The following is a 17,219-nucleotide window of genomic DNA, read 5'->3' as shown; positions in this document are numbered from 1 at the left end:
TCTCTGGGTAGCAAAATTAGGGTATTATTTACTTTCTGTAAGTAAGAGCTATCTCCGTAATTTAAAAAGGTATTTTCAAAACAAGGCCATGTTTCTGTGAGAGAATGGCGATATAACCCAGGAGCAGCAGCTTGCAGTGGGGCAGATGCCTTAGTCGGGGTGTGGGAAAAGCCATTCTCCTGGGCCCCAATCATTGTGGATGTGGTCACCACAACAGTGTTAGTAGCTGTTGGGTTGAGCCCTCATCCAACGATGTGGACACTGAGCCTCATCTTCACTGTTAGCATTTTCATTAAAATCATCCTATGCCGTGTCCTGCTTTTTAGAGCACCTCAACTCTGGGGAGCCACAATATAAGCAGAATATAGATTTCCCCCCTATGGCTAACCACAGTGACCACTGGAAAGCAGGCGCTAGGTATGTGCAGGCACCGTGCCACCCGCTGGGGGTGCAGGTAGCACCCTGGAGCCGGCCTCTCCAGCACAGCAAATGCCTGCTACTACTTGGAGGGTGTGAATGTTCTAGGGAAAGACTCCTGCCACTGTAGGTGACCCCACGCTCACGGGAAAGTCCCAACACCAGGGTCTTGGCTCCAATCCTAGGGACTGACGGGCTCTGTCCCACCTGCACCTTCCAATTTCCCTAGACGCCTTTTACCCAAAGCAGTCTTCCGGCTTTTTTTTGTCCACCAAACCAATTTTTTCATGGTTATATCAATGTAACTTTAAAAAGCTTCTGTGAGAGGTGAAGGGAATGTATAGGTCCCATGTGAAGACTAGGTAAAAGGAGTATTAGAGCAGAAAACCGAGGCCACACGCGGGTGGAAAGGGGCAAAGAACAATGAAGCCAACTGGTCTGGGAGTAGGTAAGACTCCCAACATCTTCTGTCTCCCCAGGCCAGCCAGGTGCGACCGACCGGCCTGCTGTGTCAGCAGGCACTGAGCACATCCCGCCAGGCAACTCAGTAAACTGGATCTGCAAAAAGCAGTTTCCTTTTTATACTCCAATATCCCTGAGTGCTGGGCAGGCCAATGTTTTTGAAAAGGCAGAATAGAGCGTTTCGCAGAAAGTATGTGACCCAAACAGAATGCATCTCTCAATCCAAGAAAACAGAAAAGCCTGAGGCCATCTTTAGGGGCCTATGGTTCCCATGTCTTTGTGACCAGACTGTCTTCACACGATGCCCAGGTCCATGACACCTACAGCAGTTCTTAGAAGGACTTTGTTAAAGCACTGGGCCTTGCTGAGCAGATCTGCCAAATTAAAGCCTGAAGTCACGATTGTGTGAAACAAGAGTCAAATTCGGTACCAAGAGCCCAGCACATTCACTCAAGGCCAATCTCACGTGCTTTCGTGAAAAGAATGGAATAGAGTTGCAGTTGAGTGTCCCCAGAAAGAACACGTCTTACCTGTAGAGCCCAATTCCTGTACCACTCCTCACCAGTAGCTGTTGCTAATTTTGAAGTATTCTAAGCATATTCTCTAATGGAATGCAAAAGAGCATAGAAGTTAAGAACATTGTGTGAAATCAAGCAGACCTGGGTTCATTCAGTTCATGGCTCAATGAGTTACTTTAGGACTTTAGGCAAGTTATTTCCTCTCTCTGAATCTCAGTCTCCTCATCTTTAAAATGGGAAACCACCAAGACTGCTGTAGGGATTAAAGAGATAATGTTGACAGACCACCTGAAGAATAAGATCTAATCAGAAATATTTAACATTTGGGGCGCCTGGGTGGCTCAGTCGGTTAAGCGTCCGACTTCAGCTCAGGTCATGATCTCACAGCTTGTGAGTTCCAGCCCTGCTCGGTCTCTGTGCTGACAGGTCAGAGCCTGGAGCCTGCTTCTGATTCTGTGTCTCGCTCTCTCTCTCTCTCTGCTCCACCCCCTGCTTGCAGTCTGTCTCTGTTCTCAACAATAAACGTTAAAAAGAATTAAAAAAAAAAAAAAAAAAAGAAAGAAAAGAAAGAGTTCACATTGATTTAGCGCCTGACACAAGGGAAAAAGGAAGATGAAGGTAGAAAATTTTTTTTCCTCATTCATGGGAGGCCACGTGACACGGGGAAGCACTGGGTCGGCTATCTGGGGGCCCAGGGGCAACATATCGTAACTCTAAGACTCTGGCTCCACATCTGTAAACTCTGGGATAACTACTCAGCCTGAAGGACTACTTTGAGAACTGAAGCCAAGTCCACAAAGCTCTCAGCCCAGCAACAAGCACCTCACTAGGTACCCAGTAAATGGCAGCTGCGGAGGGGCATGGGCCTCGGGGTTGGATTGGGTTTTGAATCCCAGCTCCACCACTTCCTAGTTGTGCGACCATGAAAAAGTTAAGTTAGCCTTTTTTTTATGCTTCAGATTCTTCATCTAGATGATGGGGATAGTTAAGACCTATCTCAGAGGGGTGTTCCGAGGACTGAATGAATTAATATATAAAAGCGCCTGACACATAGCAACCACTGAAGTATTAGCTCTGTTCTTTAGCTAGCTATTTAATAATTAACAAATAACAGTAAATATTTAAACATTTGGACCACTAGGCGCACCTGGGGTGGCTCAGTCGGTTAGGCTTCTGACTTGGGCTCAGGTCAGGGTCTCACAGTTTGTGATTCTCAATCTCGTGACGGGCTCTGTGCTGACAGCTCAGAGCCTGGAGCCTGCTTCAGATTTTGTGTCTCCCTCTCTCTCTGCCCTTACCCCACTCGTACTTGGTCTCTCTCTCTCTCTCTTAAAAGTAAACATTAAAAAAAAAGCCACTTAAAAATTTGGACCACTAGACTCAAGCTCTTATTGTTCAGCTGTTTTTTTGTTTTTGTTTTTTTAAGATTTTGTTTTTAAGTAATCTCTACACCCAATGTGGGGCTCGAACTGACAACTCCGAGATCAAGAGTCAAATGCTCCACTGACTGAGCCAGCCAGGTGACCTTCTGCTGGTTTTAATACAGGGAATGGTATCAAACACCCAGATTCTCCAGTCTTAGACTAAAGAGAAGCTCAGAAACAAAGCCTGTCCAGCCAGAGGTCAAGAGGGAGTTCAATATAGTTCCAAGTTCCCGAGCCTTCCTCCTGGGCAGACCACTAGAAAAAGGCATATATTTTTCAGCTGCTGATGAAACTGTTTAGGAATGCTTTTCCTCCACTGGGTTCAAAAAACAATGGGCAACTTAAATTTTTCATTATGCAGACTCTACTGCAATGGCCCTCAAAGGTGATTTGGGTCCCTAGGGGGGACTCTGGTAACGTCTGGAAACGTTCTGGTTGCTGTAAATGAGCAGCCACTACTGGCATTTAGTGGATAAAGGTGAAGATGCTGCTAAGCATCCCACAAAGCAGGAGACACCCCACCCACCTCTAACAAAAAGTATCCAGTCGGGGTGCCTGGCTGGCTCAGTCAGTAGAGCATGTGACTCGATCTTGGGCTTGTAAGTTCAAGTCCTCTGTAGGGTACAGAGATTACTTAAAAATAAAATCTTTTCAGAGGGCTTTTATTCATTTTTTTTGAGAGAGCGAGCGAGCAAGTGGGGTAGAGGGAGAGGAAGGGAGAGAGAATCCCAAGCAGGCTCCATACTGTCAGAGCAGAGCCCGATGCAGGCGTCGAACTCACAAGCCATGAGCTCATGACCTGAGCCGAAATCAATAATTGGACATTTAACCAAATGAGCCACCCAGGTACCCCAAAAATAAAATCTTAAAAAAAAATTATCCAGCCCAAACGTCAACAGTGAAGTGCCGTATAGGGAGGTTGCTTCTGATCAAGTAAAGGAAGGAAGACAGTATACGCAATGCCCTCTGCACTACAATGGCAGCCAGGTACAAATGACACGTGCATGTAAGCAAGAACTGCGTGGGAAATAAAAATGCAAAAATGATTTGAGACAATGGCATATCTGGACTGTGACCGGAATTTAAAAAATTGTTTTGTATGTGAGTTGTTGCTATGTTTAGGGACCAGCGAAGAAGTGAGGGCCAGCACTCACGGAAGCAAAAATGACTCAACGCTCCATCTCTCAGTTGTGATCATTCCCATAGCTGATCGCAAGTATTGTTAACAGAGCTCCACCCCCTGCTACACAATGAATTTTCTGCTCGGGGAGCGCCTGGGTGGCTCAGTCAGTTGAGTGGCTAACTCTTGATTTTGGCTCAGGTCATGATCTCAGGTTGTGAGATCCGCCCCAGGTTGGACTCCACGCTGAGTGTGAAGCCTGCTTAAGATGCTCTCTCTCTCTCTCTCTCTCTCCCTCTGCCTCTCTCACTCCTGCATGCTCTCTCTAAAAGGCAATAAACAAACAGACAGACAACACGAGGGAGGGAAAGGAAGTGCAAAGTCTTTTCTGCAAATTCAAGCCCAAAGTTGAAAAACTTGAAAAAGCTCATTCCAGAGTCTCACCTGTCCCCTCTCCTGCCTCTCTTTACACTCCTCTTCATCTTTCATCAGTCAATAAACAATTACTGGGGACTCAAACAGTCTAATTAGACAAAGTCTCTGCTATCGTGGAAGACCTTAATTCTATAACTACAGCTAAGATAAAAAAAAATTACAAACCAGTGGAGGACAGAAAGCTGACCCAGACTAGGGGGTGGAAAGTAGCACTCAACGTCGCTGAAGTGCCACATGAGCAAGATGGGAAGGATTTAATAAGGGTTACTTGAGCCAAGAGAGGCGTCAAGACTTTTCAGTCATACAGAGGAAATACCATTTACGAAAGCTACGTGGGAAGACAGGCCTGGCGAGGCTGAGGAAATGAACTGGAATCTGGTAGCAGGGCCAGAACATGAACGACCTCAAGCCTTTTGGAATCCTGGCCTTTATTCTAAGAATAATACCGAACCATTAAGGAGGGAGAAAGAAATGTTGAAACCCTCACCTTGAGTAGTTCCTACTCCGCCATGCCCAAGGGTTAGGGGAGGAAACTGCTGCCACCAAAACCTCTTTACCCTCAGTGAAATCAAAACCTCTGGCCTCTCACACAGAAACCCAAGCCAGTAGCAAAGCCTGCAACCTAAATGAAAGCCATCAGAACACTGCAAAGAGAAGGAACAGCTTCTCCTCCAAAGCAAGGCTCAACAAGTTCTCAGGCCAATGAGCCATAAAGGCCCATGCCATCTCTGAGGAGGGAAAAGAGACCCTCAAGATGGCTGAGAGAAACAGTTGATGTCAGAGCCCTTGTCAAGAGACACAAATACCAGGGGGACCCCAAAAGGAGCCCATCTTCCCTTAGTTGAGGGGCCGTGTTCAGGCTGCACCAGGCCACAGTCAACTCCCGTCTCCAGGTGTGCACTTTCATCTGCACAGGGCCTGGGGATTCATTCTGTCAGGAGATCTTTCTCAAGTCCCACGACCAGCTACTGTGCTGGGTCTGGGAAACGAACTGTGTCCATCTCCTACTCCTTCCTTGTTCATCTTCCTCCTCCTCTTTCTCTCTCTCTCTAGAGGCCACCATCCTTCTGGCCACTGGATCTGTCTCTTCCTCACAGCAAAGAGTACATGTGACTAAGCCCACTTCCTGGGTCAGAAACCACAGCTTCTCAATTATGACAGGCCTGGCTAATATTTTTTAAGTTTACTTATTTTGACAGACAGGGTGCGAGCGGAACAAGGGCAGAGAGACAGGGAGAGAGAATCCCAAACAGACTCCACGCTGTCAGCACAGAACCCAGTATGGGGCTAGATCCCCAAAACCGTGAGATCATGAACTGAGCCAAAGTGAAGAGCTGGACACTCAACCGACTGAGCCACCTAGGCGCCCCTGGCCCGGCTCGAGTCTCAAAGATGCTGGCCCAGTCCCGTGTGAAACACAAGGGCATTCTAAGGAATTCCATGCGAACACCATTGGGGCATCAGAAGACTCAAACGAATTACCCAGGCTATGGGCTAAGAGATGTGAGAGGAAGGACAAAGGTTAAATGGGCTAAACAAAGAGAAACTGAGGATAAGATGTAAAGGAGCGTTTTGTAAGGCAGCCAACTCTTGCCACGAAGAACCAGGAGGCCAAGATAAACCAGGAGACCAACAAGGAAGAAGCACAAAAGAGGCACCAAGTACGCCGAGCTCAGACCTCAGGCGATGAAGGCAGCAGCGGAGCAGAGCCCACTGGCGCGGACCACCTCTCCTCGAGCAGAGCCGGTGAAGCAGAGACAGGCCCCAGTGAAAGTGGGTATGAGAATGCCCCACCACTCACTAGCTCCGACCTTGGCAAAACCCCTCCTTTGAAAGGACCCACCTCCCAGAGCGGCCAGGCCAATTAAACAATAAGGGATATACAAGGTTCAGCACCACGCCCGGCACAGAGCTGCTCTCAGGACCACTCCCAGGATTCTCCCCAGACGAGGACTAAAAGAACCCCAGGTAGGGCCTAAAGGAGAATGACTCACAAGACACCTGAGCAGGTAGAGGATATCAGGGGGGAAGAGGACGCTCGATCATTCCACAAATAGTAGGAACTATTTGAGGAGTGAACCTAACATACAAAGGGGCCGTACATATATGTATGTATAAAGGAGCTTATATTCCGGCAGGAGGAGAGAGGCAGCCAAGGAACACATAATAGTACTACACAGGGAAAGGAGATGAGAACAGGGACAGAGAGTGCCCGGGAGGGGTGCCCGTTTAGGCAAAGGGTGAAGGGAGGCAGCTGGACGGCCTCTATGACTACGTGCCTGCAGACTACGAGAAACGAGAACATATTCCTTTAGATTTCTGAGAAAAGGCAAAGCCCTGGAGGGGAGTGGACCTGGTGAGCGAACGGGCAGCCGGAGAGGGCGGGGCAGAGGGCGCAGGGGGCAGCTGGCTCTGAGAGGGCCTTGCTGGTCACTGGAAGGTCTCTGGCTTTTACTCTGAGTGACATGGAAAGCAATTAGGGAGTCTGAACAAACAGAAAGCAGACGGCAGGAGCGAGAGCAGGGAGGGAGACCGGCCATGTGGCCATGACTGCAGAGGGCGACTCAGGAGTTGTCCCAGGTGCCTCAGGCCAGTGGGGATGCTCAGGGGAGACCCAAGTGACACTCAGCAATTGGCTTTCCCACCTCGCCCCTGAAGGCTTCCTGTCTTCACCACCCCCATCCACCCATAAGCAAAAATTCAGAAAATTTACGTGGGCTGAAGGAGAAAACTAAACTTCCTCTCTGCCCACAAACGTGCCATAAACTGTACAAGGCGTATTACTTTCTTCTACATCACAGTCCTGTCATCCCAGCTTTACAGAAAAAAACCCGAAGCCCCGGAAATGAGAGACACTCCACCTAGATTCCTAAGCCAGCGCTGCTTTTGGTGGCACCAGGCAGCGCCCTCGCTGGGACATTCTGTCATCTGATACCTGGCAAAGGCGGCTCTGAGCTGGACTTTATGCTGGAAAGGCTTCCCAGGGCAATGAAAACGCCCGATCGGAGTTTCTGATGAGAAAAGGCATAAAAGGCTCCAACAAGCCAGGCTGTAATTCCACACCTGAAGCCAATTAGCCAGAGATGCCAGACCATTAAATTCCTTCCTCTTCTATCCTCACAATGACTGATGAGAGCAGTGTCAGACACCAAGAAGAGCATCCAGAAGGAGAAATAGGCCATTCTATCACCACCCTCCCCCCAACTGCTGACCTTGGACTAAAGGAGAGGCCACTTTGAACTTCTAGTTGGTTGGCCAATGACCCAGTAGGGCACTCCTGGAACAGACACTCTCCTTTTGCATCTTCAAATTACAAAGAACTGTACCAAGGTCACTTTCAGTTCCTGATTTGCAGGCCTAGAAACCCAGTTCAAAGGCCAATTGGGCTTTTGAACTCCATGGGGACATCCCAAGGACTCTGCTGTAATAGAATTTCTTTCATTTTAAATCAATACCTTGCCTGATATCACAGTCCTAACCCAGAAGAACATGTATAAAATCCCAGTATCTGGATTCGCAAGAGGTAAATAGCATGGGAAGGAGTGCAGAGGGAAAGGGACCCAGACAACTCACCTGAATTCACAACCACCTTTCGAAATGGCGGCATTTCCATTCCACCAACACACATTTACTGAGCACATACTATGTGGCAGCACTTCTCTAGGTGCTGTGGGAGGCAGAGGTGAAGGAGAGAAAGCCTCTGTGATGCTTCCAAGGGGAGGCAGGCATGCAAAGATCACCGCGGTTAAGTAACCTGCCCAGGTCCCTGTGTTTGTGGTGGCTGGGGGTGGGGTGGGGTGGCAGTGGGGGATTATGGAATGGGCTGCAAAGGTGGGTATTTTCCTGACGTGGGAGTCTGACAACTGCTGTGAAACATGCGGGCCCATAGCACTAGGATGAAATGAGGAAAAGCACTTAGCTTGGAATCATGACTACATCCTTCTTGAACTCGCTGACCCTGGGGAAGTCACTAAACCTCTCTGGGCTTTGGTTTAAATCTCTCTAAAAGGAGGAGGTTAGCTCACAAGGAACGGTTAAGAGGCTGCATCTCATCCAGTTCAACTGGATTCAAGCCTATTCACAGCCACTGCCTAGGGCACCGTGGTAAGGAGGATTGTGAGGTCACATCAGGGCTAAGCAGAGAGGACCACATGAGACTCCAAAGTCTGCCATGAGCTTGGAAGGTGAGTAACCGGGCGAGCACCTGAGGACCTCCACTGCTGATGATCTGAGGGTATCTGAGGGGGTGTCATTTTGATTTTGGTGGCAGCATTTTAAAATGTCTCTTCTTTCACGACTTTCTCACCAATTCACAGAAATCTTCCTTAAATCGATTTTCTAAGACTGGAGATATTGTTTTGTTTAAATTTTCACTTTGAACAATTCTGTAACTACGGCACGGTCAACAAGAGCCTACCAGCAGTTTTGTTAGAATGCCTCACTGAACAGGAGTCTACCCATCACCACTGGGACTTGCTGTAGGGCTTGCAAAGGTCCCCCAACACATATGCCATTCTGCAGTGTGGCTTTGCCACTGTCCTCCCAAGCACTGAACTCTGTCTCGCCCCCCTTGAATCCCACCCACACAGACCCATGGCTGCTTGGGCCATGGAGCGGGATCCAAGCGCTGTTGTGAGTCTTCCGGGCCTGGGCAGGATCGTTACATGGTAGTGATGTAAGGTTTGGGGAAATCTGGGTGAAATCATTTGTACTATTTCTGCATCCTTTTTTTAAGTCTGCAACTGTTTCAGAACTAGAAATTAACTAAAGTCTGTTTCCTTTTTCTCTTTTTTTACACACGGACACTGAAGGAGTCCCACTTCCTGAGGCCACTGTGTTGTCAGGATGCCCAACTTAGTCCCACTGAGGGGCCAAGTGGAGGAGAAGAGGGAAAGAGAGACATCAGATGCGGGGTTCTGTGGGATTTTTTTGGTATTTGGAAGAGCAATTATTTGTTATAATGAACCGGAAGTACAAGATTTCACCAAACAGCAACAGTTGACAGAATACGGCTGAACTTAAATGAAACTTTCAAGGGAAATAAGAGTGTGAAACAAAGCCCATAGGAGTGAAGAAGTGCACTGGTTAGGAACTCATGTAAAGATAGCAGCGTCTAAGCGTGGGTATCTTCTGACTCTCCCTCTGACTGCAGTCAGATTGCCTTCACGCTCCCACAACCCTCTCCCTTCTGAAGCTTCTGCAAAACCACACGGCTTCTCTGTACTGCAGATGCAAGCCAACCCAAGAGCACCCCTTTAGGCATGCTGTATAGAGCCAAGAGGAGAGTTCATAAATCTCATAGCCAACCAAGGGCCTCGATTATCATCTATGTTCCAGCCCCAGGAGATGCCATGGGGAGCAGGGATTTCCACCCAAGCCCTTTCCAAATTACAGAATCTCTAACTTGGGGTGGTTGTTACATAGCACTATGTCAACCTTTCACCTGTGGCAAAAAGCCGTCAATTCTGGTTTGGCAAGATCTAGCTATCTGAATGAGTCTTTTGGACCTATTCCTTGGGCTGAGGTTGGTTTCACAGTCTTCTTGGCTAAATGCTTTTGTTTCCCGAGTTCCTTTTTATATAGCATCCCTATTCTTATTTCATTAAGATTTATCTTCCCACATATCTAAGCCTATTAGAGATATTTCCCCCCCTTTTTTCTCACAGGTTTTTTGTTCCTTGTGTCATCTCTGTCCTCTCAGAGTCCCTTTTTTGTGTCTGTGTTGGTCACTATCTGTCATTTTGCAGCCTCTACTCAGGTCTCTGGCAACCCTCTACTGTTGGTTAATTTTTAAGGCTGAGATGCTGTCGCTTGCAGTCTTAAGAACCTTGGCGAAACGTAACACAAACGCTGAAAGCCTGCACTAAGACGGCACCAGCTAAGTTGACTGAATTCAGACATTAAGGAGGCAAACTAGACAGAACACAAAAATTAACTTAATTCAGAGAGGAGGTGCTCTGAAAGAAGTCTGTATAGGCTGCAGCTGAAGCACATGGGATTGGTTACTTCTACCATAGAGGTGGGATACCAAAGGGGAAGCTTCATAGAGGAGTGACATTTTGTTTCATCTCTGAGGTGTGCAGGGTGGGGCAGAGCAGAAATGCAGGGTGGGCAGTCACAGGAGCAGCGTGGCAGGTGAGAGGCCCCGTCTACTTACAGATACCAGATGATGACACCCTTGACTTGAAGTGGATGTAATGACTGATGAGCCACCTGCTGGTCTTGGAAGGGATGGGTGTATTTTGTGCGTGGGGAGGGCTGGGGAAGACATAAACTGCTGGGTACAGAGTGGAAAGCGGTAAACCGTCTGCCAAGATGGTCACCAACAATTCCTCCTGCTCTACATTCACATGCTGTTCCTCCTGAGACAGAGTTTAATGTACATGAATGTTTATAATAGCCATGACTTACTATTCATCACAAAAAGTAGAAACCCAAGCATGAATGGATAAAGAAAATGTGATATATCCATACAATGGGGTGTTATTTGGCAACACAAAGAATGGAGTACTGACACACGCGGAGGAGCCTTTAACACGTTACACTAAGTGAAAGAGCCAGTCATAAAAGGCCATATTATAGGATTCATTTTGTAAGAAATGTCCAGAACAGACAAATCTACAGAGATAAAAGAGATGTATGGAAGGGGAAGGTTAAGGAAGTGGGAGTGATTGCTAAAGGATATGGCTTTCTTTGGGGTGATGAAATGTTCCGGAATTAGCGGTGATGGTCATACAACTCCCGACTATATCTCTCAATAAAGTTGTTACCAAATCGGGGGGGCGGGGGGCAGGGTATCGATGACATCTATTTCCCCTCCTATCGAATCCAGCCAGCCTTGTGACTTGCTTTGAACAAAAGAATATGGGTGAGTGATGGTGGACCACTTCTGGGCCTAGACATGAAAAGGCTGGCAAGATCGTACACTCACCCCCTTAGAAGCTAACCACCATGCAAACAAGCCAGGGTAGATGAGAGACAACAGGTAGAGAGGGGCCTCGTGGAAGTAAACCAGGGCCCTACTCATGTGAATGAAGACATCTGGGACATACCAGCCCCGACCAGGCTGACAGCTGAATTAAGTGACCCCAGGAGAGATCATACGAAGCCAACTCACAGAATCATGAGAATAAGTCACTGTTGTTTTAAGCCACTGAGTTTTGGGGTGGTATGTTATACGAGGGATAACTGACACACAACCTCTCCAAGCCTCAGATTCTACCTCTGTAACATGGGACCAAAGCTATAGGGCTCTTGTGAAAGTTACATGAGGCCAGTACTAGGTACTAGGCTTCAGAAATACTAGTTGTTACAGTTATCATTAAATATCATCCCAGGAGACCCCAAATGTATTGCAAGTATACTCCTTGGTAAGCCTCATTCCCACAAGCACCTGTCACCTCCAATCACATGGTTTTCAAAAAACTGGTTTCCCAACAAAGAAAAACAAAAGATATTTCTACTACAATTTCTACTGTAAAACAAACAAAAAACAAAAAACAAAATTCTGAACCATAAACAGACTTAGATTCTGCTTAGCTATCTACCCAGCTACCTACCCATTCAACACACCTTTATTAAGTCCTTACTGATTACCAGACACAGATTAAGAATAACTAAGAAGACCTCCCTCCTTTGAATCAGAAACAGTTTCTACACAGAAGCTGTTGACAGAATGGACTACACACTTTCACTTCAGCTGAAGGATGTACCTGCAGTTATAGATAAATCTAAAATCATCCAGCTGGAGAAAAAAGTTATAGGCACAGATTCCAAAGCCAAACCATCAGGATTCGAATCTGAAATCTGCCCCTTCTAGCTGGCCAAGTCCGTATGCCACTCTGTGACTCAATGGCTTCACTGTAAAATGGGAACAACCTCATAAGATTGCTCCAAGAATTAAATGTTAATGTACATAAAGCTCTTAAGAGACCACTTGGCACACAAGCACTCATTAAGAATTAGCTAATCTAAAAAGCTGAAGGCACTGTAAAAGAGCAAACCAGAAGGTCACACAACAGTTCTGACAGTCACCAAGACATCTAGCACAGTGCTTCTCAAGACGTGTCCATTCTAATCCACCACAGATTGAGACGTATTGTAAAATGCACGATCACCTGCTTGAATGTCACAGCAATGTCAAATTACTCTACAAGTTCTTCTGTTTACTCGTACTTTCTGTACTTATCACATTCACAGACTGGCACTTATCTGCAGAGTCAGCTTTGAGTAGCACTGTTCTAGCGCACAAGAAGGACTCATAGGCCTGCTGAAAACTCAGCTAGCAAGTTCAAGAGAATTATGAAAACATTTAAGCAAAGAACATCAACCCAAGAGTAGGGACAAGAGGATGACTTGGAGGTCAACAAACCAAGAGAGAAAATAATCCCAGCAGGCCAAATCTAAAATACGAAACTGGGTGTCAGGGCAAGAACCCAATCAGTACTTTCCCCCACCGGTACCCCAAAAGGGGCTATCAGAAAACACATCGACCAGGAAGTCATCAGCCCCAGAGGGATAAGAGACATAGAGGAAGTAGAAAGAACGGATGCAGGCCTCCTGAGAAAGAAGTCCTTCTCAGGAGTTAGAAGCTACCTTAAGCGGTCACCAAGCCTTGGGAACGTCAACCACAACACACAAAGGCTAGCGTGCCTTCTCTGCCAAAGAAAACATGCAAACATTTCCTTTGATGACATGGGACTGTGCACATGCACACCCACATACACATACACACATACCCAACTCCCAGTACCTGTGGTTTTAGGAGGCTCCTGAGGTCCGCCCTGCCAGCCATACTGTGGGTATCCTTGGTAGGGGTAACCCTGAGGAGGTGGGTAGGGTCCCCCCATAGGTCCTGGAGGGTAGCCCTCTGGTCCCATTGGTTGTTGTGGATAAGGTGGGTACGGGGCCGTCGGACCAGGGCCCGGATACGGTGGAGGGTTCCCTGGGTTCATCGGGGACCTGCAGAATGTACCTAAGAGACAAACAATGAAAATTATTCTCATCTAATCCGTGGAAATCATTAGGAAAAAAACTTCAACCCAAGAATAAATTTACAAAATCCCTTAAAGGATCTCAAACCTCTTGTAAACCTTCAGTTTTGCCCATTGTTTCTTTCTCACCATTCCCACAATTGACTAATTAGCTTATGTACCTGGTTATATGCCTTCTGCCTGCCTTCCTCACTAGGCATAGGCTGTGACAGCAGGGATCAGGTCACCTTTGGATCATCACTATGACCCTGGAGCTTAGCATGATGCCTGGTACAAGAATAGGATTTTTTTTTTTTTTAATTCTTTCAAATGTCCACAAATGTGTCTGCATACATAGCTCTAGGAAGAAGGCAGAAAGTCTAACGGCACTAATCTTGAGTCAGACCAGTGGGGGCTGAACCAGCCCAACCAGGGCTGGGCCACACTGGATCCTCTAACAAGAAGCACTTCGGCAATGACCCACCAAAGACCCACGGCTCTCAGCAGTTGAACGGTGTGTCCAGGCTTCACTGGACTGAGGGCAGAGCTCTCCACACAGGATGCTGGGCATCTCCTCAGACCATCCAGGCTCCCAGAACCCTGGAGGGCTCACCAGGAACCCCCACATTTGTGTGTATAGGTTCCTGTTCTTGGTGGTTTGCTTCTGTGAGATAGGCCATTGCTTCCCAGCCCCCAAACGCTCGTTAACCATTCTCATGACTGGGCTTGAAGTCTGGTGGGCCGGTATCTCCTCTCCATCAACCCTGCAACCCTTGCAGTGCCTGACATTCCAAGGACTTCAGATTAAAAGTATCACTGGGGAATGCAAAGTACATATTCTGGATGAACGTGCTATCTGTCATCTTACTGTCTTGCGCTGTTACCCACCTGCAATACTGATATTTAACTTTTTACCTATTCAGAGGTCTTCTATCCCCAATTAAAAAGTTAACAGAAGGAAGACTCTCATACTCAAAATTTAATAATTTCACTACTTGTTCTCCATAACATACAATCGATAAATTTGTAAGGGACTTTACACATATGTAAAGAACAAAATAACTATAAACGTTCCCTAGAAAATCCGGATTCAAGTAACAGTAGACTTGGCAGGTCCAACAGTGGCAGGATGAATCCCACACAATCACATCCCCCTACACAATAGTGGTCACATTTCCAGTCAGGTATCTATCCATTCTTGCCTCCGTACCAGCTCCAGGGTGAGACCAGGGCTACCTAACCCAGTCCAGGTCACCCTTTCCCCTTTGTGATCAAGATTGGTTCAAGGAGGGGCGCCTGGGTGGCGCAGTCGGTTAAGCGTCCGACTTCAGCCAGGTCACGATCTCGCGGTCTGTGAGTTCGAGCCCCACGTCAGGCTCTGGGCTGATGGCTCGGAGCCTGGAGCCTGTTTCCGATTCTGTGTCTCCCTCTCTCTCTGCCCCACCCCCGTTCATGCTCTGTCTCTCTCTGTCCCAAAAAAATAAATAAACGTTGAAAAAAAAAATTTTTTTTAAAAAAAAAGATTGGTTCAAGGAATCCAGGACTAAGCCAGTCACACATGGCATCCCTCGGCCGCTGGGATCGGTTCTGAAGTGGTTTGAAAATTAAGAGCTTGGCGCTCTCCGAACACACTCCCAGCCTCCCTTTTCCCTGAACTCCGGCACACACTAAGTCTGGCAAGGACAGGGCTTCTGAGCCTTGAGGAAGCCAGCCTTAAGGTGAAGCAGGCACTTCAGAAAAGCAGAGCAAGAGAAAAAAGAAATGGGATTCCAGATGACTTTATAACAGTTTATAAAGAAAACAGGCTGAAACCTACCCTAACCTTTTAGACCTCTACAGAACTTCCAGGTCTAGGAACCAATAGTATAGTAGGCTAATGAACTCCTCTGAGCGACACTCAAGCACGCGTACAGTTATACAGTGCTGACCGCCTGGCACTGTGCTAAGTAGTGAGGTACGGAGATAAGTAAGGCTCAAACCTATGCCTTGGGCAACTGGTTAACAAGGAAGACATAAGGAGAGTGATTTTTAGAAAAGTGGTAAACAGACAGCTAGATAGGAGCAGGGGCTTAAACCCAGCAGGAGGTGAGTGTGTCACTTAAAGGAGGTGATTATAAATTCAAACTTCATAATATGGAAGCAGAATGGCTCCAGAGTCTCTATTTTGACATCTGCATTCTGTCCCTCATTTTAGAGGCTCTTATTTGGGGCGCCTGGGTGGCGCAGTCGGTTAAGCGTCCGACTTCAGCCAGGTCACGATCTCGCGGTCCGTGAGTTCGAGCCCCGCGTCGGGCTCTGGGCTGATGGCTCAGAGCCTGGAGCCTGTTTCCAATTCTGTGTCTCCCTCTCTCTTTGCCCCTCCCCTGTTCATGCTCTGTGTCTCTCTGTCCCAAAAATAAATAAAAAAAAACGTTGAAAAAAAAATTTATTAGAGGCTCTTATTTTTCCAGGGGCCTAACAGGGATTCAGAAAAAAACTAGAGTTCTTTCCCTTCTCTGCTCTCTGCCAACATGACATCACACTCTGACCTGGGAATGGCTTTCGCCTTATCCTAATGCAAAGACTTCTACCAAGAAGGCTGTGGAAAACCTAGTGAGCGCTTGTTTGCAATAGAACTCAGTCTCATTGACCCTTTCCCCCCAATGGCTATTCCATTATTTACTTTTTAAGTCACAGAACACAGTCATCGTAACTAAGCTTTCCAGAAATTCAGTATATGGGGAGTGGGGTCTCCTGTGAAAGGGCCTAATCCCACTGAAACAGTATTTTATCCTGATTAGTCCAACAAGACCCTGTAGTAATGATCATTCTCACTCTAGCAAAGTCCGGACCAAAGTCTGCAGACATTGTTCTGAGAACAGCGACCCGTGAGAAGGAAAAAAGAACAAAGTGTATAAAACTATTACAGCTTCAGACTTCAGTGTTTCATGACTCATCTTGATCTATCTACTTGCATCTATCCCCATTATCCCCACGCTGTTCTCTTCCTGAACCCTCAATAATGTATGTGTCCTCTCTCCTCCCTCCATCATGTTTCCCCCTCATTTCTGGGATGTACCTTTCTCCTTCTACCTGAGGAATTACTTCATGTCTAGGGGGGAAATCCCAAGAGGCACTTATAAAGAGCATACACCACACAGGCACTCCAGCTACCGTGCCCCCTCCTTCTGTCCCTGTGTTCTGAAGACACACAGTCATCTTAAAGGGATAAAAATCTGCATCTATCTTCATTTTCCTTCAAGTTAAAAAAATTCCAGTAAAAGGGAAAGCCACAGAAACAGCATCTGTGCTGAGATCAAAGATCGTGGGGCTGGCATTTGAAAAGCACGACTTTGCTTAATCAATTGGGAATCCCAAGTTTGTACAGAAGCCAACCAAAGCAAAAACAAAACAAAGGCTACCTAACACTGATACAGTCTAGTGCAAAACACTTAATATAATCAAAACATAAATGAGCTTTCAATTTAAGGTATGATACTGAACTCTGCACCATAAACATTTTCCCTTTATAAATTTGCTCAGGTGAAATACACACCCTACTATACCAGAGAGTGTTACACCAAGGGTCAAATGTAAACTGGAAGTTGTACTATTAAAGATAAGTTAGGGCCTCAAATAAGCTCAAATCAAGCAGCAGCCAAGATCCATTAATAGACTGCACTGAACACTGCAATGTGGCGATCCCATTCCAGACAAGCTCCAAGTCCCAGGATTAGCATTCAGACATATAATGAGAAGACCAGCAACTATGCTTTCAGAAAGTGGTCCTGTAAGATAAGACCTCAAACAAAGTACACACACGGGAAAGAATGGTATGTTTCAAAGTTGTTATTATTTTTTAATTACAAGATGCCTGGTAGCCTGGCATTGA

General features: G+C 46.7%; 1 protein-coding gene and 1 long non-coding RNA gene across 7 annotated transcripts in view; one reads left to right on the top strand and one right to left on the bottom strand.

The window, feature by feature from the left end:
- The window catches only part of CYSTM1 (cysteine rich transmembrane module containing 1), an 85,925-nt gene that overhangs the window by 31,222 nt on the left and 37,484 nt on the right, over nucleotides 1–17,219 (bottom strand). For 5 of the 6 annotated variants that reach the window (XM_019833029.2, XM_019833036.3, XM_019833033.2 and 2 more), the window contains exon 2: nucleotides 13,129–13,350. In XM_019833029.2, the coding sequence (XP_019688588.2) occupies nucleotides 13,129–13,350 (222 nt within the window). Of the gene's footprint in view, nucleotides 1–13,128; nucleotides 13,351–13,530; nucleotides 13,637–17,219 lie in introns of those variants that run through there. The other variant, XM_019833038.2, reaches the window with a different exon arrangement.
- Nucleotides 8,203–9,686, top strand: LOC109500859. Its single transcript, XR_002158674.3, has 2 exons — nucleotides 8,203–8,560; nucleotides 9,188–9,686. It is a non-coding gene; the product is annotated as an uncharacterized LOC109500859 (long non-coding RNA).

The sequence above is a fragment of the Felis catus genome, chromosome A1, assembly GCF_018350175.1.
Source record: "Felis catus isolate Fca126 chromosome A1, F.catus_Fca126_mat1.0, whole genome shotgun sequence".
Taxonomy (NCBI): domain Eukaryota; kingdom Metazoa; phylum Chordata; class Mammalia; order Carnivora; family Felidae; genus Felis; species Felis catus.
Note: the sequence above shows the minus strand (reverse complement) of the source record. Positions and strands in the feature narration are given on the sequence as shown.